Source organism: Xiphophorus maculatus, chromosome 20, assembly GCF_002775205.1.
Source record: "Xiphophorus maculatus strain JP 163 A chromosome 20, X_maculatus-5.0-male, whole genome shotgun sequence".
In the NCBI taxonomy this organism is placed as follows: Eukaryota; Metazoa; Chordata; class Actinopteri; order Cyprinodontiformes; family Poeciliidae; genus Xiphophorus; species Xiphophorus maculatus.
In genome coordinates, this window is record NC_036462.1 from 28,678,396 (window position 1) to 28,700,219 (window position 21,824).

The window sequence follows — 21,824 nt, forward strand, 5'->3', positions numbered from 1 at the left end:
ACACTTCATTTTGAATAACTCAACTTGCGTTTCTTTGGTTTGCGATTTTCAACAGGACACTCATGCTACAAGACCGCGCAAGTAACTGACGCCAGAGTTCATTCACTGCTGACGTACCTTTGCTAGCTAGCTAGCTTTTTGCATTTATCTTCAGTAACTGTAAATTTATCGCCACTTGGCTGGACAAAGTTCGTACATTTTTCTTGGGATATTGGCCTCAAATTCCATTCATAATGGTTTTTTTAAATTCTTAAATTTGAGTTGTTGAGACATGACCCCCAGCATTCTTTACTAGACCCCCGAACATGGCTGAAACACGTCTCCGTTAGACACATGCGGCGTGACCAAACATACGGCAAGCCAGGCGGAACGTTTCCGTGTCGCTAATCTCCACTGTGGTCCTTCGCTTTAGTTTTCCTGTCTTCTCAGTTTCTATTTCTTGGGGTCAACTTTAAAAAGCCAGACTCCGCCCTCATACTTCCCTGCGTCCAGAAACATGCTGCCATCAGTACATTTCAACACACGCCCGGTGACCGCCTCTTCTGTGTCCTTGGAGTTGTTTACAGAAGGCCGGCTTCTGCTTGGAAGCTCTTAGAGGACTCGGTTTGTGGCCACTTGGTTCTGTGTACCCTGCTCTCGCCGTGCCTAAGTGGGCTTAAGGAACTCGGAGCAGATTGGAGTGCCTTGATTGATTTGTACGCCGTGGGTTAAGCAAAGTCATTTTCATAACACACCCTATGCTAAAGGTTTTCCCTTTTTTTAATTTATTTTCAGACATCATAACAAGATCCTCACTATCGATGGCAGCCGAACCACGGAGCTGGTTTCCGTGGAAACGCTGGACCTGAGCAATAACGACATTACCGACCTGCGAGGGGACGGCTTTCCTGCCGGACTTCAAATCAGAGACCTGTAAGTATGACGGTTCTGCTTTTGTGTGGGTGTGTGTGTGTGTGTTTGTGTGTTCATCGGTATGCAGAAGACTGCTTGCTGCCATTGCTTGTTGTAAATCTTTGTTCTTTTTCCAGATACTTGAGCAACAACAAGATCAGCACGCTGCAACTCGGAGCGCTGGATCACCTGGGTTCAACGCTGCAGGTTCTGAGACTGAGCCGAAACCGCATCAGCCAGATCCCGATCCGAGCCTTCCAGCTCCCGAGACTCACCCAGCTGTGAGTCCCGCTCTCTCTCTCTCTTTTTTTTAATCACAGTTTGTGCGTTGAAAGGTCTTTTGGGTTTAAATCTGCGTGACCAGTTCACCTCCACAGTCAGGCTGGGAAACGAATGGGGCTTCCCTTGTGTATCCTTCGGAGACTTAAGAGAACCGAGAGGATTTAAGAGTTTGGGTCGAGGAGTGGCTTCCTGGTGTCTGTTGATTGAGCGCTGTGTGTTTAACATTTAGAACGCTGTTAGTGTGAGCTGTACCTCCAGGGGTGGATAAGGCCTGACAAGGTAAACACCAGAGTTGTATTATTAGTGATTTACTGCCTTCCTCCATATCCCCAAAGTGGTTAGCTCAATCCCAGCGCCATGGTCCATTATCTTCGTCCGACTTCCCTCCAGCGTAACGACCCCATTTCGTTGCTCAACGCCTTCACTCCGGAGACTGGAGCCGCTCGTGTAATGGGAGTCCCACCCCGGGGTTCCTCAGGTGCCTTTTGTTGGACAGGTGGTCTGGATGACACTGTATCTCCAGATGCTAGCGGTGATGCATGCGAGACATAAAAGAACCTGTATGGATGTTTGTCTCTGGAAGCTCTGGGGGCTTTTAAAGCCTTCAAACACAGCAGCTGCACCGTTTAATGTTGCATACAAGAGGAGACTATGTGTAGTTTCTGCATCTTATGCTGTTTTTTGTTTGTGCTAACTTTATTTATTACAGCTAAGTTCAAAAGTAAGTCTGGTACCTTGATGGATTCAGTGGTTCAAATTGGTTGTGTTGAATGTCTGTTTAGAATAAAGACAGCACATGTTGGAGAAAAAAAATAAGAAAAATAAAGTTGTTATTGGGCTGAGCGATATGGCTTAGAAATAAAATCTGATGATTTTTTTGTTTATACACCAGATCTGATTTTCTGATGTTTTTTGTGCTGTTTTTGCTAAAAACAAAATTTCAAATGACAGAAAATATTTTCAAACAGTTGTTTTTATTTCAATCGTCTCTTCTGTGAGTTATACGACGGAGTATTATGGCCAGGCTACGGAAATATTTGTTTAATTGCGAAAATAAAATAAAAACATTTTCAGAATAAAGACACAATTTTACCAGGAAAAACATTTTAAAATTAGGAGAAAAAAAGTTATTTTAATGAAAAAGCTTTTTGCTATCAAAATCTGACATGAATAGCCCATTCTGTGTGATTCTTTTTTCAAAATGGACGTTTGTTCACACAATCGTTTCAAAGTTTTGATGATAATTTGATGCTGGTGTGTCAAAAGATTAATTATTTCTATTATCTGTAAAACTCATACTAACTTCACAAGATGCTCAACATCCCTCTGTTGAACTTTTTGTTATTATTTGTGTAGGAGTTCTCATAAAATTACTACTTCGTTTTACTAATATTACAGCTTTAATCTCGTAATAAGGAATCAGTTTGTTGCCTGGCCCTAATACTCTGACATAGAGTTGATCTGAATTCAATGACCTAATAAACAGAAGTTGTAAAACATGCTTGTCAAGCACAATGGCTGTCCTTTTTTCTGACATCACTCTGAAATACGAAAACACAAGGAGTTGTTTCTCTGATTTAAAATATTTACTGTGTGTGATGTACTAGAGGTGCCGTGTCTGTCCGTCCACCCTGCAGGGAGCTGAACAGGAACCGGATCCTTCAGATCGAGGGTCTGACCTTCCAGGGTCTGTCCAGTCTGGAGGTGCTGAAACTACAGAGGAACAGCATCAGCAAACTGACTGACGGAGCCTTCTGGAACCTGTCCAAAATGAAAGTCCTGTAAGTTAAACAAATTTGCATTCCTCGTCTTAAATTTGAGACAAGGGATGCTCAAACCTGTTGGAGAGGAAATGCCTACTGCTGTTGTTTCAGTTTTCTCCTAAAATGTACTTCCTGCAGGCACCTGGAGTACAACAACTTGACGGAGGTGAACAGCGGCTCCCTGTACGGCCTGAGCTCCCTCACACAGCTCTTCCTCAGCAACAACTCGATAGCCCGCATCAACCCCGACGGCTGGAAGTTCTGCCAGAGGCTGAGGGAACTGTAAGTCCTCGCAGGTTAACGAGCCTGAACCTTTAGAAAAAGACAATCCCCCCAAAAAACAAAAAAACTGGATACCTGGAGGACAGATTGAGTTGTGCTTTAGTGTTTTTTTCTTTTTTTCAGTAACCCAACGCTCACTGTCAAGGCCTTCGCCCAGGGTTAGATAACGTTTTCCTTTAACACTCTATACTCCACGTCGTTCTCAGGATAAGCCTGTTTATCCCATAATTAGAGCCGGGCTCAACGGGACACAAGCCCTTCGACAAGAGTTTTTGTGCTTGTCTCTGAAGCTTGAGGTTTCGGCAAATGGCCATGTAATCCCCTGTTGTTTGTGTTGTGGTAATTACGCTGGAGGATCGCCTCTACAGCCTTTTGTCTCCCGAGTTGTTATCCGCAGGTTTCTCTCTCTCTCTCTCTCTCTCTCTCTCTCTCTCTCTCTCGTTCTCTTTCCCCTGCGCTGTTGACACGAGTGTCGTAACGCCGCTCTAAAGTGCTTTGCTCGGCTCGGGGCGTCGCGAACCGTGAGGTAGCCTCAGCCGTCCGTGGCGCCGCGGGTTGTTTACGCCGAGCGGTCTGAGAGGATAAAGTAGTGGACAGCATGCATTCGAGTTTGCACTGTGTATCTCGGGGCTGCTTCCTGTGTGCACATCTTATGAATGGTAGATTGCTCCCGGTGCTCTGCACTCCCCACCCCAGATTGCATGAGTTTTATTATCTATAGAGCTACGATGAGCCTCACAGCTGATAGATGCGAGTGACTCGTCTTTATGAGGAGGCTGTTATTGCATTCCCACTGTGCCTGGCTGAGCTGGTCATCGGTGGAGGGAATCTCTGCACACATGGCTGGTCAAGCAGACCTGAGGGCTGGCCACAGAGAGGGCCACAGAGAGGGCAATAAAATGCACAATAATGTCTTTGAGGGACTGTTGGAAGGTTCCTGCTGGAGGATTCATGATGATAATTCAGATGCAACTTTACCAACAGACAAAATGTAAAAAATTAAAAAAAATACACCCCAAAAAACCTGAAAAGAAGCACCAGTAAGGCTGTCAAAATGAGAAATCAATTAATTGCCTGAAATATTCCATTGAGCACAATAATTTCCATTTGGGCAACAATTGTTAAAAGAGATTAAATATCGTTGAAAAGCTACCATTTTGAAAAGTGCTGCAAAGGTTTTTTATTTACATTTTTTTTAGTAAAAGTCCTAACTGGCACTTTTGTTGTTTTTTCTGTACATATATATCCAGATTATCATAAAAATTCCATTAAAACAACTAGAGATGCGAGTCAGGTATGGTTAAGAATATTTAAGTTTAAAGGACTGAGGAATCTGTTTAAATATCCTAATAAAGAATCACCAACTCAGTTTTTTTTTTTTATGAGTTCATGTTCTCAGACGAAAACTGTGTCAGCCAGGACACGGCTTAATGGTGCGCCTGTTTCTGAAATGCACAGAAATCAGATCCAGTTTTTCCAAAACCAACAGAAACAACTTTGATTCATTCAGCGTTCTTATCTCATGGGGGTGTGTGTGTGCGGGCGTGGGTGTGGGTGTGTGTGTGTGTTTTCTGCAGGCTTCCGAGTAAACAAATAGCACATTAACTGTACCACTCTTAGGACTGAGGTTTTTTTTCTGCGGTTTACCACATTCTCTTGTTGGTGTGTAAATGTAGATTGTAGACACATAACGTCCCAACCAGGACGGTTTCCTCCCTGCTTAATGATTTGGATCTCAGCTTTGCTTCCATGTCTGCTGAATCCATTCTGCTAGCAGCTTGTTACACCACGGAAAAAGACATCACAGGCTTGCAAAGCGCTTTCAAATCAGCCATGAAATTTAAGTCTAATGATGTTGCAAGCTGTCTTTGTGTTCTGTAAACCTGTCATCTCCTTCCAGACCTCACAGCAAACTTTTTTTTCTTCCCCCTGTCTGTCTGTGTCTGTCCCATCTTTTTCTGTCTGCGTCTTCTTCTGTCCAGGAATCTGTCGTACAACAACTTGACCCGTCTGGACGAGGGGAGTCTGGCCATGCTGGGGGATCTACACACACTGCGGCTGGGCCGCAACTCCATCAGTCACATCAATGAGGGGGCCTTTAGGGGTCTCAAGGCTCTACGAGTCCTGTAAGTGCACCACCCGTTATTACCAAACCCCAAATAACCCCCCACCCCCCTCTCTCTCTCTCTCTCTCTTTTTCTCGTCCCTCATGAAGAGATAAGGTTAGACGTTCCACTTGGGAGCAGTGAAAGCTGAGCTGTTAAATATCGGTGTTGCCTGTGTGATATTTGATATTTATGCTCAAGGATTCCCTTTACAAAGCGTCCTATCAGTCAGTCGCTCCAGGAAGTTGCGATCGCAAATATTAATGCAAATTCACTCACGATTCGATAATTTTGTGCAGACTTGCAATGTCCAACAGTCTGCACAACCTTTCTGCAAATCTGAACTTTTTCTGACCAACCACTGCAACTGGGCTGAATTTTGACCAATCCCCCTTGGCCCTCTTTCAATTTAACTTCCTGTTTCATGGCGTTTTTTGAAAGTCGAACCTGCAAGATAAGGCATGTGTGATGCTAAACTCAAACTTTTTTTTTGCTAAATCCATTTAGACATTTTGTAGGACTTGCTTATACTGTCTAAACACTTCATGTTACCTCGGATGACCAATATGAAGTTCTTCTTTTGCACTTTGAACCCTCCTCAGGACTTGATTTTATTTGTATTGTAAATGTTTTTTGCACTTTTAATATTGACAAAAATCCTGACTTTTTCAGGAAGGTTACGTGCAGCGATTTCAACTTTTTTGGAAGACAATGTTATGACAAAAATAAAGTAAAAAGAAAAACTGCAACTTTTTGAAAAAGGTGCACACAAAGTCGACCACAATACTCACAAAACAACACTGCGACATCCTGGAAGGACTGATTAGCATTCATGTATATTCATGCCTGTTTCTTTTATTTTCTGTTCCCATTTGTTGCTTTTTCCTGCCTTTCTTTTCCTCTTTTTCTCCGGTTTGGTGGACAAGCTTGGACTTGAAAGCGTTGCTTTGTTGATATGCCTCCCTGCGTCTAGAACTTGAGAATAAAGACTTTTTCTTCCACCTTTTGCACAAGGTGCCAAAATAAAATAAAGGGAGAGAAGCAAAGTGAGAAAAAGTCTATGGATAAATCCTTCAAAGCCTTTTGGGTCTTGGTTCTTAACTACAGTTTACTTGGCTCTGCTGCTTTCCAAGCTAGGAAAAAAAAACACACACACAACACAAAAAGCAGAGCCAGATCCCCATAGATGAGCTCTCTCACAGCAGGCCGATCTGCCAAACACTGGTCTCTCTCTCTTTCTCTCTGTGACACACTGGGGGCTTGTTTACTGGTCACAGAGGGAAGAGACGAGCAGTTTTGATGAGCCCTAGGCTCTTTTCCCATGTTTTTATTTCTGGTGTTTAATCACCCATATTTTCCTTTATTTGTCTGGGTTTTTTTTATCTTCTGCTTGTGCTATTATCCCTGCATGTTATCTCATGAAAAACACTTAATGCGCTTTGCCAAAGTATTCCTACCCCATATACTTTTCCACATTACAGCCACAAATCTTAATATATTTTATGAGGGTGTTACGTCATAGGACAGGCAGAGGTCAGCACCCTTTACAACACTGAGTCATTTTTGCATTCGATTTGCATATTTGACCGTTCAAAGCAAAATAACCAGTTTTTACAAATTGTCAAATGTTTCCATAAAAGTAAACGATTGCATTTTTTCATAGAACCTTCAAATTTCAAATAGATGTTAAAAATAATACTCCTTATACTTTGCAACCTAAAGGGAAAAAAAATTACTTCACATAAACATTCAGTACATATAAGAGATGTATTAGAGATGCATCTGAAAACCTGCAAAGGCATATATTTATTGCCCATACATTTTTAAAAGTTACTCAATACTTAGTAATTTGGCCAAATTTACTAATAGCCAAAGTTAGAGGGTTTAAAAAGCCACGTAGGTGTCAGACCCCTGTTATAGACCTATTATTCAGAAGTGTAAGAAAAAAGTTATATGTATAAAATCTACATTTAGTCCCTTTTTTTAATGCAATACCCCTAAATACAGTTCTATGCAAACATGTGAATTGATGTTTACAGCTGTTTTGCAAAGATGAATGGGCATAAAGTACATAGCTGTGCAAAGCTTGTGAAAACATACCCCAAACGAGCTGATGCAGCAAAAAGAGGTGTTACGCAAAAACCTCCCATTGAAATACAAGTTTGCACTCGTAACATGAAAAAGTGGGAGAAAATACCAAAGCTACGAATACTTTTCTGTTCCATTTTTAATTTTGCAGGATGTTTTTGAAGACTCTCCTTTCCTTGTCCAAACCTCTGCCCTCTTTGTCTCTTGAGACAGGCCTAATCTAATCAGTGCAGGGGAGGACAGGCATAGGCAGGACTCTGAAAAAGAGCTGGGGGAGCTTTAATTGGGTATGTGCTGCTGGTTGTGCTGGCATGGGGCTGGAGCCCACATCGGGGTGTGAAAGCTCTGAACAAGCCAGCCTGCCCTCTAATTCAGCCACGGGGGTCGCTGGCTCATTGGGGCCCACCCCCTTTTTCTACCGGTCCCTCAGTTCCGCGACGGCTCACCCACCCACCCCTGGCTTTGCTTTAACAAGGCAACGCCGATTCAGATCCAGCCAGCCAGAAAGTGTTGGAAATTGGCAGGCCTAGTCGAGCCCCATACCAAAGGCAGCAGCCAGTGGAGGCTGAAAAGAAACGGAGGGGGGAGAGGGATGAATAAAAGATGCTTGGATAGTAAAGGGAGAAGGAGGTGCAGCTGACCATCAGCCTCAAAGGGGTTTCTCAAGTCGGAGGAAGGCCTTTGTCGACTCAGAGGAGTTCTCCAAGTTTGATGTGCTTGATCGTCATGTGGAAGGGGCAAGTCGTGGCTTCTCCTCAGCGATGACTTCATCTGAGTTTGTTGCACCTCACAGATGCATTCACAAGCTCCCAATGTGCTGTAAAAGAAGTCCCTCTTTTCTATTGATTCTATTGTCTATCTGCCTGACCCTGGCCAAGCTTACCCCCTACCGCCATTAAGAGTCTTGGTCATACCCTACCTGCCACCATTACTCCCAGTTGCCCGCCTCCGACAAGGCATTGTGCTCTCGCCAGTCCCCTCCATGCCATCATGAATTAAACATACGCTCCCTTGCATTGGGGGCTTGCGTCCTTACATGCACTTCTCCATCCCTCTTGAAGGAAAGAATTTGCTCAGTTGGCAGAGCAGAGCAGCAGAGGGGCTCTTCAGGCCAGGTGCAGATGGGGGGGAGGTGGGTCGGAGCGTGGGTGAGCGGGCAACCATAACATTCAGGGCTGGGAAACTCTTCCCTGTAGAGAGACCCCCATCCTCGTCCATTTCCTTTTGGTCCTTCTTACCCCCCTCTCTTCTCTCCTTCTCTCTGCAGGGAGTTGGACCATAACGACATCTCTGGCACAATAGAGGACACCAACGGGGCCTTCACTGGATTGGACAAGCTCAACAAGCTGTGAGTAGCTTCCCCACATTCATTCCCACCCCCTCCATTTCACTCCATTGTCCTGAGACTTTCTCTGCTCTTCTTTGAAAACAGGAGAACAGAAAAAATGTTTCTGTTCAAATCGAAAGTGTCCATCCAAGTCCTTACTTACTCTTCACTTCCATCTACTTTTTTTAGAACTATAAAACCCTCATACGTTAGAGTGCATTCACACTAACCCTGTCTGGTCCACTTTAACTGAACTCTAGTTTGTTTGTCTGGTTTTTTTGGGGAGGTGTGAATGCACAATCAAACTCCGATTCACCTAAAAACCTAGGTCTCGGTTCTTTTGAACGCAAAAAAAGCAGGAAGTACACATTAGTGCAAGGCATTCTGGGTAAATACAACCAAAACAAATGCAAGAATCAAGCGCTAGCGGGAGAAATGGCTTTTACCAAAGACAAAACAGAAATCTTACAACCACCAAAATTTGGCACTACTCTTATTTTTGTTTACAATTTGTGAAGAAGGATTTTGGCTCATGTCTTCTTTGGAGGTTTTTGTTTTGTTTTGTTCGAGAAGTTCTCGGTGCAGTGCCACCACAGACGGGGGGTAGACAGTTGGATTGTTTGACTCAATCCAGCTGAAAATGTAACAACTTTGGTCCCCAATCGAACTCAGTCTACCAGACAATCAGGTATGAAAACACCCTTATTCTATCACCAAAACCTGGAAACAAACGAGATATCCAAGTGATGATAGTGGTTCCTGGTTTGTTCAGGACTTCGAGAGTGTAATCCTCCACAATTTGGATCATGATGCTCCAGAGCTTCCTTTCAGAGTATCCTCTGGTAATTAGCTCCTTGGTGTAATAATGGCGGAACAGTATAATCGCAGGAGAAGGCCGCTGACTGATGTTTGGCTTCAGTGCCAGCGACTGCCCTGTGGAGCTCTAATCCTCGAGGGATCATGTCCTGCAACTTCTGGGTGTGAATCTGTTTTAACAAAGAGATGTTGAATAATTAGATTGTCGATAGGATGCTGTAGATGTCGAGTGCATGCCGAGGAATTCAGTTAGCCATAACATTCAGGTGCATCTCTCTAGTTAAGTGTGAAAGTTGTGTGAGTTTCTTTGCCTATAACTGAGCTGTTCTATATCAAGTTAGTGATTTGTGAAATTGGAGCGAGACAGAAGTCTTTGTGGCGCTAGGCAAGTAATCATCAACCTGCAGGATGAAAAGACGACGTCCAGCCAAGATGGTTCCCAGTGTGAGCACGGCCGAAAGAAAGAGCCCAAGAAATGTGGAGAGAAAGGGCTTTTCTTCCAGCTGGCAGGGGTTCACTCCCCCAATAGGCTCATTTCTATTTCTGCTCTGTGGCTCTCCGTTCCTCTGCTCCCCTCATTCCCACTGTCTGTTGTTGGGAGCCGGGAGAGGGTGAAATCGAGGGCCGTATTCAGTCATCAAACATCAAACGCCTCGCCTGCCCCGCCCTCTGACCCTGCCCCCTTTTTTTTGTTTGTTTTTTTTTGTCGTACCGTTGGCGGAAGCAGTCCTCTGTGTCCCAAAGCTGTCAAAGCGAGCCATGGGAAAAAGAAAATGTAGAAGGGGAACAAGAAGAGGACTTCAAAGTGTCCAGCACATGGTGCTTTGCAAATGCCTTCCTTCTTCTTGATCCTTTCCACATTTTGTCTTATAATAGCCACAAACTTCTCAGTATCTCAGTGGTGGAACGAAAAAGGACAGATGGTAGGGCTGGTCGATATGGCTTAAAAATAAAATTGCCAGTTTTTTCATACCGTTTTAGCCAGGTTTTCTATTTTTCCTATCTTTTTTTGTCTGCAAAAAAAAGTTGTTCATTAGCGGTGAGGGCTACATTTTCTGTTTTTCGGTTTGCATAATGTTCAACATTGTTTTTTTTTATTTATTTTGATTTTAAGCAAGATACGTTTACATTATATATTCCCATATATTCTGGTGCATGTCCAACTTTTCCATGGCAGTCTGAACAGCTCAATTCTGATCTTTTCATGCAAACAAACAAAAGCAAATAGCAGATTTGTTCCACTTGTGGTACTAGATCGAATACATGTCTGATGGTTTTTTTTCTATCTTCTAGGAAATTGCAGAAAATATTTAAAAAAAAATTTGCTTTTATTTCATTCATCCTTCCTGGGAGTTTTCCGAAAATTCAATCTTCATAAACAGAAAACTATTAATTGATAGAATCAATTTATCGATTTAAAAGATGGTCTCACCTACAAAACAGATAAAAGTTGTCTTTGAAAAGCAATTCCTCCTGTCTAAGCTTTACCCAGTTCACATTTCCAGCACCCCCAGTCCTTTCTCTTTTCATCAGACCCACCCTCTCTAATTGTGCGTCTCTCTCTCTTCCCACCTCTTCTTCCCCTCCCTCCATCAATTGACACCCTGCGTGTTCTGCGACGGCAGGACTTTGTTTAGAAACAAGATCAAATCGGTGGCCAAGAAAGCCTTCGCCGGCCTGGAGACCCTGGAACACCTGTGAGTACCCCACAGCAGAACGACTGGGCGTAAAGACCAGCAGAGGGAGGGCGGGGGAGCAGAGATTGCCTAAAAGTAGCTGGCAGAGGCAAGGTTGCTAGCAATTTAATAGGGTCTTTGTAAAAGGAGAAGACAGAGCAGCCAGCTGCCTCTGTCTCGTTAGTCTAGCTCAATCTCTGCCTGGATCTGTTTTTTTTCCCCCTCCTTGCCTGGGAACAAGCTATTGAGCATATGGTGAGCTCTGCTGTAAAAACAGAATCCCTATCAAATTTTTTTTTAAGGATTTTGTTAAATGAATGTCAGAGTTAACCTGCATTTGAAAAAAACCTCAATATCTCCACCTTAGCGTAAAACCGTCATACACCTGATTTAGCCAATTTCCTCCGTGTTGACAGGAACTTGGGTGACAACGCCATCCGTTCTATCCAGCCTGATGCGTTCAGCAAGATGAGGAACCTCAAAAGCCTGTGAGTGGGAGCAATGTTTTATACAATTTCACATTATATACAATTCACCCAAATTGAGCTTTTTTTTTGCATGTTACAACAAAATTCAAGATGTTTTATCAAGATTTAATGATACACCAATGCAGGGTTTTGCCCATAAAACTAGCTAAGCCTGGTGGTAGGGAAGCTTGAGCTCATCCTGCAACTTTCCGTGTTTTTGAGTTAAAAATTGTATAAAGTTGAGAAGAAATTTGAAAATATCATTATGTAACTACGTGCTATTGGAAGACTTGACCAACAATACCTAAACACCAACTATAAAGTCTTAAAAAACCCTAAAATGAATAAAGCAAGCAAAGCTTAGCAAGTGAAGCCTGGTGGCCCGCCAGGCTTATAATGCACTGGGGAAGACCCTGCCAATGGAAAGTCATGCACAGTTATGGAAAGGAAGGAAAATGACAAGGTTTTAAAATGTTTGCGTAGATAATCTTAAAGGTGATTTAGTGTGTTCTGCTCTCCTCTAGTCTCATCCTGAGCAACAGTTTCCTCTGTGACTGCCAGCTCCAGTGGTTGCCTGTCTGGCTGCACATCCATGGCCTACAGGCGGGTGTAAACGCCACCTGTGCCCACCCAGTGAGCTTGCAGGGAATCAGCATATTTGAAGCGCCCCAAAACAGCTTTGTGTGTGGTAAGTTAGGTTTTTCAAGTGTGCGCTTTTTTTGGTCATTCCCACATGCCGCCATATGTTTCCTGACCTGCTTTTTGAACGACCGCTTCTGTCCAGACGACCTTCCCAAGCCTCAGATCACAGTCCAGCCGGAGAACACGGTGACGGTGCTCGGCAGCGACTTGCGTCTCACCTGTACGGCGGCGAGCAGCAGCTCCTCCCCCATGACGTTCGCCTGGCGCAAAGACCAGGAGCTGCTCCGCCACGGCGAGATGGAGAACTTCGCGCATGTCCGCACTCAGGGCGACACCCCCGACACGGTGGCCGTCACAGGAGGCGTGATGGAGTACACCACCATCCTGCACCTGCGGCGTGCCACCTTCACCGATGAGGGCCGCTACCAGTGCATCATCACCAACCACTTTGGCTCCACCTACTCCAGCAAGGCTCAAGTTGTCGTCAACGGTACGTCTTTGTTGCAGAATTAATCACGCGGAAGGGAAATGATTTCTAGAACACAGAAAAACTGTAGAATACTTTTAATCTTTGTTTGGTAAGCTTTCGCTCAAATTAATTGTCTCTTCCTTGGCCACCATCTACTCTAGCATGAACTTGCTAATCAATAAATTTGGCTGTATTTGAATAGGAGGTTCCTGACCATCTTTCTGAAAATGAAGAGTTACAGAATTGCCGCACTAGTATTTATTTGTACTATTTGTCTTTGTGTACAAACTAGAAATCCGCTGAACATGTAGCTTGTTTTTTTCTGTCTGGTTAAAGACAACCAAAACAATTGTGTGAGTCTGAAACACTATCGGGAGAATTGGCTCATGATCTTCTGCAACCGCTAAAATCTGACGCTACTCCATTTTGAGCCCACGTCTTTTTCAGAGGCGTTGCTGTTGCTTTCTTAAGTAGTTGCTGGTGCAGCACCACCACAGGGAAGGAGGTGAACAGGTCTTTCGTTGCAGTGAGAAAGCGAACCGCGCTAGCTGAAAATGCTACAAATGTTGCATTTTTGAATCAGGTGTGAAGAAACCCTAAAAGTAGCTCTTGTCAGTATAAGTGAGGAGTTTAAGATCAAGTCAGCAGAAGCAAAAAAAAAAAAGAGTATTATTGGATTAGATTTCCAAATACGTCTGCAGTTTACTTAGGCTGCCAAAAAGCAAGAGAGAGCAAGACTTTTAGCAGATAAGAGTTAATAATAAAAGTTATTCTTTCCAACTTTTAACTTTAAACGGAACATGCAGAATTAACTTAATAAAATGAGCCACAATCTCTAGGGGGTAGAAGCTTGCTATGCTAGCTGGGCTAATCGTGCTCTTTTAGTGTTTGTGGTTTAGTATTAAAGACACTTTAAAATGTTATCTCCATCATCACTTGGTTGTAAAATAATCCTCTTTTACAGTGACTGATCTCATGTCACCTCTGCTTCTTACATTAATAATTAATGACAGATCCCAGGAGGAAGGCTAGACAGAAATATTTTGAATGCTGTTCTTATTACACTAATATACCATAAATCAGTGTTCGGAGCATTTCTAGTACAAATATCTTGGAGAAAAACAGTTTCCTGTAGAATTCCGCTAAAAGATTTTGGGTACAAAGTCCAAGAACATCTGGAAAAAGAAGTGAATCGCTCGATAATCTTTAACATCTGCCGTTAAATTCTGAAGTAAAAGTTCTGCTCAGAGTAGATCTCGGAACGAAAACCTACAAAACGGCATTGATTATTCCTTTCTCCACAGTCCTGCCGTCTTTCCTGAAGACTCCCAGGGACAGCACCATCCGCACGGGCCACACCGCCAGGTTGGAGTGCGCCGCCGAGGGCCACCCGGCGCCCCAGATCGCCTGGCAGAAAGATGGCGGCACGGACTTCCCCGCCGCCCGGGAGCGCCGGATGCACGTCATGCCCGACGACGACGTGTTCTTCATCACGGACGTGAAGCCCGAGGACATGGGCGTGTACAGCTGCACGGCCAAGAACACAGCAGGCACCGTGTCGGCCAACGCCACTCTCACCGTCCTGGGTAAGAGGTTCCCACGGCGACGTGTGGAAATAGCCGGGCGCTCGGTTGGGAATCGGTCAGAATGAGGAGCTTTTTTATTTTTCTTTTCTCGGCAGCTGCGGCCGTGCTGCGGGTCAGGGGGCAGAGGTCGCGGATAGGGGTCAGAGTGTGGATGGTGATAGGGGGGGGTTCTCACAGAGGGGCGTTTGTTAGGCATTCCCACCCCCTTCTCTCCTCTCAGTGGGAGGGACTACCTCGCTGCAGGCCTCACTGCTCCCAGTTTATTGGTTGTTTTACTCAGCAAACAAAACAGACTTCACTCCTGTAAGCAGCGCAGCGCACACACAACATCTTTGTGATTAGATGAGCAATACAGCCCCCTGAAGCAAAAAAGAAAAAAAAAAAAACTATTATTCTCAAACTTTTAGATTTAGGTTAGCCTTCTCTGCTAATCTACCCGGCAACGCAAAACACTGAATCAACAGAGCCTGTGTGCCGAATCTGTGATGTTTGGGTTGGTGCAGGGGGATGGTGGCTGCAGTCGAGGGGCCCCTGTCTGGAAAAGAAAGATGGGGGGAGGAGAGGAGGGGTGAAGCAAAGGAGAACTGGTATGTATGGGGAGGGGAGGACTAGAGGGGAAAAACAAAAAGAGAGGACTGGGGATTGATGGAGATGGAGAAAGTATAGATAGAAGAAAAATTGGGGAGGCTGAAGTGGGTTAAGTGAGATCTCTTAATCTGTATATCCCACCGTGAGGGGAAGTGTCGAGTCTGAGAGGCTGACCCTCTCACACGCACCCACGCCCACAAGCGCGCACACACACACACACACACACACACACACACACACACACACACACTCACTCACTCACTCTCTCTCTTGCACCGAATTCAATGCAGCTCATTCTCCAGAATGTAAAAGTCACTCAGAGACACACTGGCTGCATTGTTCCACAGAGGATTCTCCCGCAGAGGAAATCTTGTTAGTGTGTTGTGATAAAACGTTAACTGATGCCACAGTCGATGAGATGCAGGAGGAACGTTGTTGAATGAGACGGGGCTTTTCTCTGGGATCCTGCCACTATTCTACTGTAATAATATGGAGCAGAAACCTTAGAATGTTTTCAGCTCAATTTCTGCAGAAATTGTGCCAGGATAAGGCACAATCCTGGCACAATGTTTTACCGGTAATGGTGGCGTTTGTTTAAATCAGCTGAGTTTCTGCAGTTGACCAGTAGTATTCAAGCAGACTTGGGGTCTGGATCAGGAGTCTGCAAACGTTACAGCCCAAAGAGCCATTTTACCCCCAGTGACGCTACAGAAAACCTTTTTAGAGCTGCAAAACGCTACATGACCTTTTGAGAAAACTAAACTTTAGGGTTGTAAAATATACAAAAATAATAAAGGGTACAGTTTAATTTACAGCATGCTGATATAAATGTAACAAAACCAGATGTGGTGTGCTGATTATTCAGTTGGGGCGCCAATTATTCAGTTTACTACAGATTATTAAGTTACGCAGTCAAAAGTTGACAGGTTAAATATGAAAATATAACCTGTCAGAAAGAAAAATGTGGGAACATTTTTCAAAATTTTTTTTGCCAGATTTGTTTAAAAAAAAATCATACACAAGTAAATAAGAAATTGAAATATGTCAGAATATAAAAAAGTGTTGTTTATACATTTATGAATGTCTCAGTTCCAGAATAAAATATTAGAAAATAAAGTATCTGTGGTTGATGCTGGTGCAGTCTCCAACCTAATGACAGGAAAAATAGATCTAAGGAATTGTAGATTGTAGTCATTCTATGGTGGACATTTTGTGTAATTATTTACTCATTCTTCACGGTTTTTAGTTAAGTCAACGAGAGCCACTGCGAAATGTCCAAAAGGCCACAAGTTGGAGTTTAAGTCAATGTTCTTGTTGCTGAGAGACTAAATGTTGACGCTTCCTGTGTTGCTTTCTGACTAATATCTTGTCATCTGTGACAGCGGCACCCTCACCCAAGGAAACTTAAGGTCTTAAAATTAACCCTGCTATTCTGAGTCATATATAATTTGGTAACTGGAGAAAAAAAAACTGCATCAAATTCCAACTCCTTTCCTCCTTCCTTGTTCTCCAGAGACTCCCCATCTGGCACAGGAAATGGAGGACCGCAGCGTGGCGGTGGGCGACATGGTGGCGCTGCAGTGCAAAGCCCTTGGCAGTCCGCCCCCGCGCATCACCTGGCTGCGTGACGACCAGCCGCTGCGACCCTCCGACCGGCACTACTTCACCCCGGGCAACCAGCTGCTGGTCATCAGCGCCGCCGTGGCGGAGGACGCCGGACGCTACACCTGCCTCATGTCCAACACACTGGGCACGGAGCGCGCCCACAGCCAGCTGGCGGTGACGCAGCGCAGGGGCGCGTGTGCGCAGCCGGCAGGCCTCAGCATGTTCACCATCGGCATCATCGTCATCGCCGTGGTGACGAGCATCGTGGCCACGTCGCTGGTGTGGGTCTGCATCATCTACCAGACGAGGAAGAAGAGTGAAGAGTGCAGCGTGACCAACACGGGTGAGTTCAGAACCGAGAACCAGAGAGGACCCTGATTGATTCCGGTTTCTAACGTCTCCGTTTATTCGCTCCAGACGAGACGATCGTCCCTCCGGACGTCCCCAGCTACCTGTCGTCTCAGGGCACGCTGTCCGAGCGGCAGGACGTGTGCATCCGCGTGGAAGCCGGAGGTGGACCACAGCCCAACGGGCATGTCGTGGATGCCTCAGGTACCCATCAGTCCCCCCACCGCTGCCTCGCTACCCCAAATATTTGTTCTGCCAGCAGCCTCCGGTGTCTCTGAAAGCCTGCTCAGAGTCGTAAATAACTACCAACAGACACTCTTAACACGATTTACTGCCTTCAAATGATTTATCTCCCTCCTCCGTGGCTGCAGGTTTCGACGGAGCGGTGGTGTGCACAGACTGCATGGAGACCGGCAACAGCTACTCCAACGACGCCGACTACCTGGCCCACGGATACGGCCTCGCTCGGAGCGCCGAGTACCAGCAGCTGCAGCTGCTGGGGCCCCCGCGCTACTCTCAGTGTAACCCGGGGGAACCGAGGGGCACGGGGTCGCACGCAGCCGCTCCGCTCTGCAACGGAACTCCCCGCGGAAACCGAAAGGACACGCAAGGATCCACTTTCCCCAAAAATCACGACACGATAGAGAGGAGTCACGACGAGCGAAAAGGTTCGTGTGCAGATCTGGGATGGGTTTTGGGGGTGGGGGGGGGGGTTGTTCTCATTGCTTGGAGGAAAATCAAAAGGAAAAAAAAAAAGTCAACAGTAAGCCATAAATTTAGCTGAATTCCTGAATCTTTACTCTCTCACAGGAATATCGCTTACATCAGGTGAGCTCATAGAGAACTGAAGAGAAACTCAGGAGTCCTTGTCAAATTGCATCTGGTTGTGAGTTATTATTGCATGACCAGAGTCCCTCAGGACATGAGAGAAAAAAAAACAACCAAAAAACGCTGAAATAAAAACCTTCCCGCGCCGCCAGACTCCTGCGGCTGCGTGTGCAGGCCTGCGCTGGGATTTAGCCGGGGAGTCATGTGATTGGAATTGGCTTTCGAATGCCGATTCTCACCTCTGCATGTCGGCGCAGCTCTGTGCTCACATTCCACTCCCTTAGTTTCCTGAAGCTGAATGATTGGTTTATGCACAAGCCCTGCCACAGCCCAGGATCATTATGTGGAAGAGACGACCAGTAAATCCACTGCAGGAAATTCGTTATCATTTTTAAAGAACCGCCATTTTATTTTGTATTGTAAAATGAAGAAAAACCTCAACTTTTTGTTAAAAAAAAAAGAAGAAAAAAATAGATGGATATACTTCCATCTGTGGTGTTTTGATATTTGGAGAAGATGTATAATTTCCAACCTGATGACTAGAAGAAATTTGTCTTTAAATTGCCAGTAAAGACTTTAAAAAGTCAGTACTTGTAGTGTCATTCTGCTGTAAAAATCTAATTCAGTTACTCCACAAAGAACTGTGAAACTATTTTTTACAGTATTTAGTATTTTAAAACACATTTATCAAGTGTAGCCATTGTGGAAAATCTAGAAAGCCACTAATGGCTTCGGAGCTTTAGATGAAAGCATATTTATGTGTTAGAGTGGCCTAGTCAAAGCCCTGTCATCCTAAATCCAATTAAGAATCGGAACTTTGGCGTTTGCGGATGCTCTCGAGTTACTTAGTGGAGAAAAATGAAGCGTCTCTACAAAATATGTAGTTAATAGTCTAAACACAATTACAAATCTATTTTGTCTACTTTGCAGTACTTCTGTCTTGGCCTTTGCCACCGTCGATGTCGTTGACGTGACGTTTTCCCTCCCGTGTGTCTTTGTCTCGCAGCCAGCAGAGCGGGTCACACGTTGGCGGGTCTGCCGTCGCAGGACGACTCCTTCCACGAGCCGGTGAAGCTGCCCGGCGGGATGAGCCGCCCGCACACGGACACCGACAGCGAGCCTGTGCTCAGGCAGACTCTGCTGCCTAACGGACACGCCCTCAGAGCCTCTCAGAATGAGAGCGCCCCCCTAAGGAGAGCCAGCGACTAGCAGACACTGAATCAAGCCCCAAAATGTGGACTTTTTTTTTTTTTAAGAAAAAAAAAAAAAATCTTTCTTTGCACTGGGAAATAAACTGCTACCTCACATCGAGGGGAACGATCCCGAGCCTCCCGGATCCGAGGACCGACACGGCGATTCCGGGGAGGACCAATAGGGAGAGAGTCCAGAGATTGAAGATGGAGCTTGTGCGGGTGGCGTCCCGCCCGAGCGTATCGGCTGTACATTGTTTAAAACCTTCATTTGGGAGGTGACCGGTTTAAAGAAAGAACTGTAGCGCCCAAAAAAATAATAATGTGACTTGCATTTGAAGCATGCAAACAGAGAGAATCTTGTACAGTGTAATTATGTGCAGTAGAGGGGGCAAAAAGAGAAATATACAGTGGGACTTTTGACTGTACATAAGAGTTTTCTTATATATTATATAACTTTTTCAAAAGAGTGTTTGAATATATGTGCATGGCAAAGAAAGAAGTGATATTTTTATTGTTAGGGGAAAAAGAAAACCGCCTTTTTCAGCTTTTACCAACATCCAGCTGCAGTGCCTTATTGCATGATCAAAGATTCAACCTGTGATTTTAATTTTAATTTTTTTTTTTAAAAGAAACTTTTTAAAAAAAAATAATACAGGTACACCCTTTATCGCAAACAAAACACTTGGTTGCACTTGACGGTATGTTTTTAGTTTTTTGTAAAGCGCCACCAGCTATGGCCTTACAGAAACACAATTCCTGTGCGTTGTTGCGGTATGAAGGAAGAGCTTTGATGTGAAACCGTTTCGGTACGTTTGTGGGTCAGTCAGTCAGCTCAAGCACTTTTGAAATTCTTCAGAAACAGACCGTGCACATCATCTGTCAATAGGAATACGGGGAACCTGCTCCGGGTGGAGCACTTTTTTCAGAGTCACCAGAACATGTGCCGTTAATGTTTTTCCACCCGTTTGATATCGTTATGCTACAGATTGCCACAAAGCTGCTCTGAACCTACTAGGATTAATGTGTTCTCTCAGGGTGGTTGAATTTAGTGACATTGTGACAAATGTCATGAAACTTTTATCATCACCTGGAAGCCGCAAAAGCCAAAAATGACCCCGAATATAAATGGAGATGCACCGATCAGTGGCCAATATTTGGCACATTTTTAGAGTTCCAAGACGAAACTCTGAGATTTCCATAAAGCAGCGAACTCCATTCGGTTTCCTACCGAAGGTGAGCGAACACCCTGTTTTTACACCTATATATATAAACAGTCTTGCGTCTTATGTCAGTATCAACTTCCATGCCAAGGAGTGTTGCCAGCACAGCCTGTTGTTAATTAATAGGGAAAACAAAGGCAATTTTGAAATATTGGCTAATATGAAAATCGGCCGATTCCAGTCACCAGCTGACGTATCGGTGCATCGCTACTCGTCACAGGGAAGGCGGCGTCTTTCCCTCTCCATTCATTATCTATGGAGCCAGCGTAGTGACGCGACAGTCGCTTAAATTTCGAGCTTGTAGACAGCGACAAAATTTTTTTACATCTTTCCCCCCAAAAGTTTTCAGTTTTTATCGCTGTCCACTCTGCAGCGTCCCGTGTGTTGGGTTCACCCCCCTGTACGTCGAGCCCATAAGGCACATTCACAATGGAAAGTTACAATCGTGCTTTGGTCACGAATTTGGCTTCATTTTATGACGTTACTGCTGTAATCTTCCTGTTGTAGCAAAAAAAAAAAAGAAAAAGGCCAGTATTCCACCCACTTCCATCACTGCAGTTCAGATATGCGTCATGTCTTGAGGGTAAACGCTGTGAACCGCTGGGAAGCTTGTGAACTCTAACCAAACTCGGATCGATGCGTTCAGGCACCCACCGCCTTCTCCCACAGATCCTGAACACACCGGGCCACGTTCAGTCGGAGCAGTTTCATTGGGTTTCAGTACCAGAGGTAAGGCGGAGGACATCGTCCTCCTGTTACACCTACCAGAGGTGACTTTACCTCGGAGACCACTCAGAGATTTTTCCCCCCTCCTTCACCCTAAAGGGACGATAGACAGAGAGAGAGCGAGGTGCAGTTCATGTTCTGAGACTAATTTATTGAAGCAAAGCGTCTGTACCAATGTCAAAGCTAAAATAATAATTAAAAAAAACAGTGAAGTGTCTAACATGGCATCTAAGTGTCTAATAAAATCACATTTTGCTATGATGGCCGGTGTCATGCCTGTTTTTTTTCCCTGTTTCGAGCTGAGTTGGCGTTTGGTCCTGATCTCCTCCCTCCTGTTGCGGTGGTGATGCAGAAGTCATCAGTTCAAATGAAGCGCTCGCTGCGACATGAAACAAAGCTGAACCTCCAGCAGGAATGTCTCCTGGCTCCTCGCAGCTCCAAAGACAGCAGGCATTGTGTGTTTTTTTTTTATTTTTGTACCCTGTCCTAGCCGCGGCCTGTTGGACGTTCCTGCTTTTGACTGCAGGTTGACTTCAGGATGTGCATTCCAGATGGATGATTTGTCACCAGGTGATTGACAGACTCCAGGCTGTGGCCTCCACCAATCACACACCGACTACTGTTGCTCAGCAGCACAGTGACGCTCTGATTGTCTTTCACGTCCTTTTGGTTTTCTGTACACTGACGCGTGAAAGACAGAAAAAAAAAACCTCTGGCGCCAACACCAAAACGTCTCCCTGCATGTAAACGTGACCACGCCCCTTCCTTCGTCTGACGCACAGGACACATTTGTTGCTCTTATTTTGAACTAAGCAATATCAGAGTTTGGAGAAACGGAACGTAAACAAAGCAAGTGCTTATATATAACTTGTAAATAAGAAACTACATTTTAACATACAGTTGGAACCTAAAGTTTACATAA

General features: G+C 44.7%; 1 protein-coding gene across 1 annotated transcript in view; it reads left to right on the top strand.

Moving 5' to 3' along the window:
- The window catches only part of lrig1 (leucine rich repeats and immunoglobulin like domains 1), a 45,963-nt gene extending 24,798 nt beyond the window's left edge, over positions 1 to 21,165 (top strand). Inside the window, exons 4-18 of the mRNA XM_023324632.1 lie at positions 775 to 912; positions 1,029 to 1,172; positions 2,811 to 2,954; positions 3,075 to 3,218; positions 5,201 to 5,344; positions 8,679 to 8,759; positions 11,180 to 11,251; positions 11,647 to 11,718; positions 12,222 to 12,385; positions 12,482 to 12,829; positions 14,113 to 14,394; positions 16,496 to 16,930; positions 17,005 to 17,139; positions 17,307 to 17,603; positions 18,770 to 21,165. Of these exons, the coding sequence (XP_023180400.1) occupies positions 775 to 912; positions 1,029 to 1,172; positions 2,811 to 2,954; positions 3,075 to 3,218; positions 5,201 to 5,344; positions 8,679 to 8,759; positions 11,180 to 11,251; positions 11,647 to 11,718; positions 12,222 to 12,385; positions 12,482 to 12,829; positions 14,113 to 14,394; positions 16,496 to 16,930; positions 17,005 to 17,139; positions 17,307 to 17,603; positions 18,770 to 18,972 (2,803 nt within the window). The 3' untranslated portion in view covers positions 18,973 to 21,165. The remainder of the gene's footprint in view (positions 1 to 774; positions 913 to 1,028; positions 1,173 to 2,810; positions 2,955 to 3,074; positions 3,219 to 5,200; positions 5,345 to 8,678; positions 8,760 to 11,179; positions 11,252 to 11,646; positions 11,719 to 12,221; positions 12,386 to 12,481; positions 12,830 to 14,112; positions 14,395 to 16,495; positions 16,931 to 17,004; positions 17,140 to 17,306; positions 17,604 to 18,769) is intronic.
- The last annotated feature ends 659 nt before the right edge of the window (positions 21,166 to 21,824 follow it).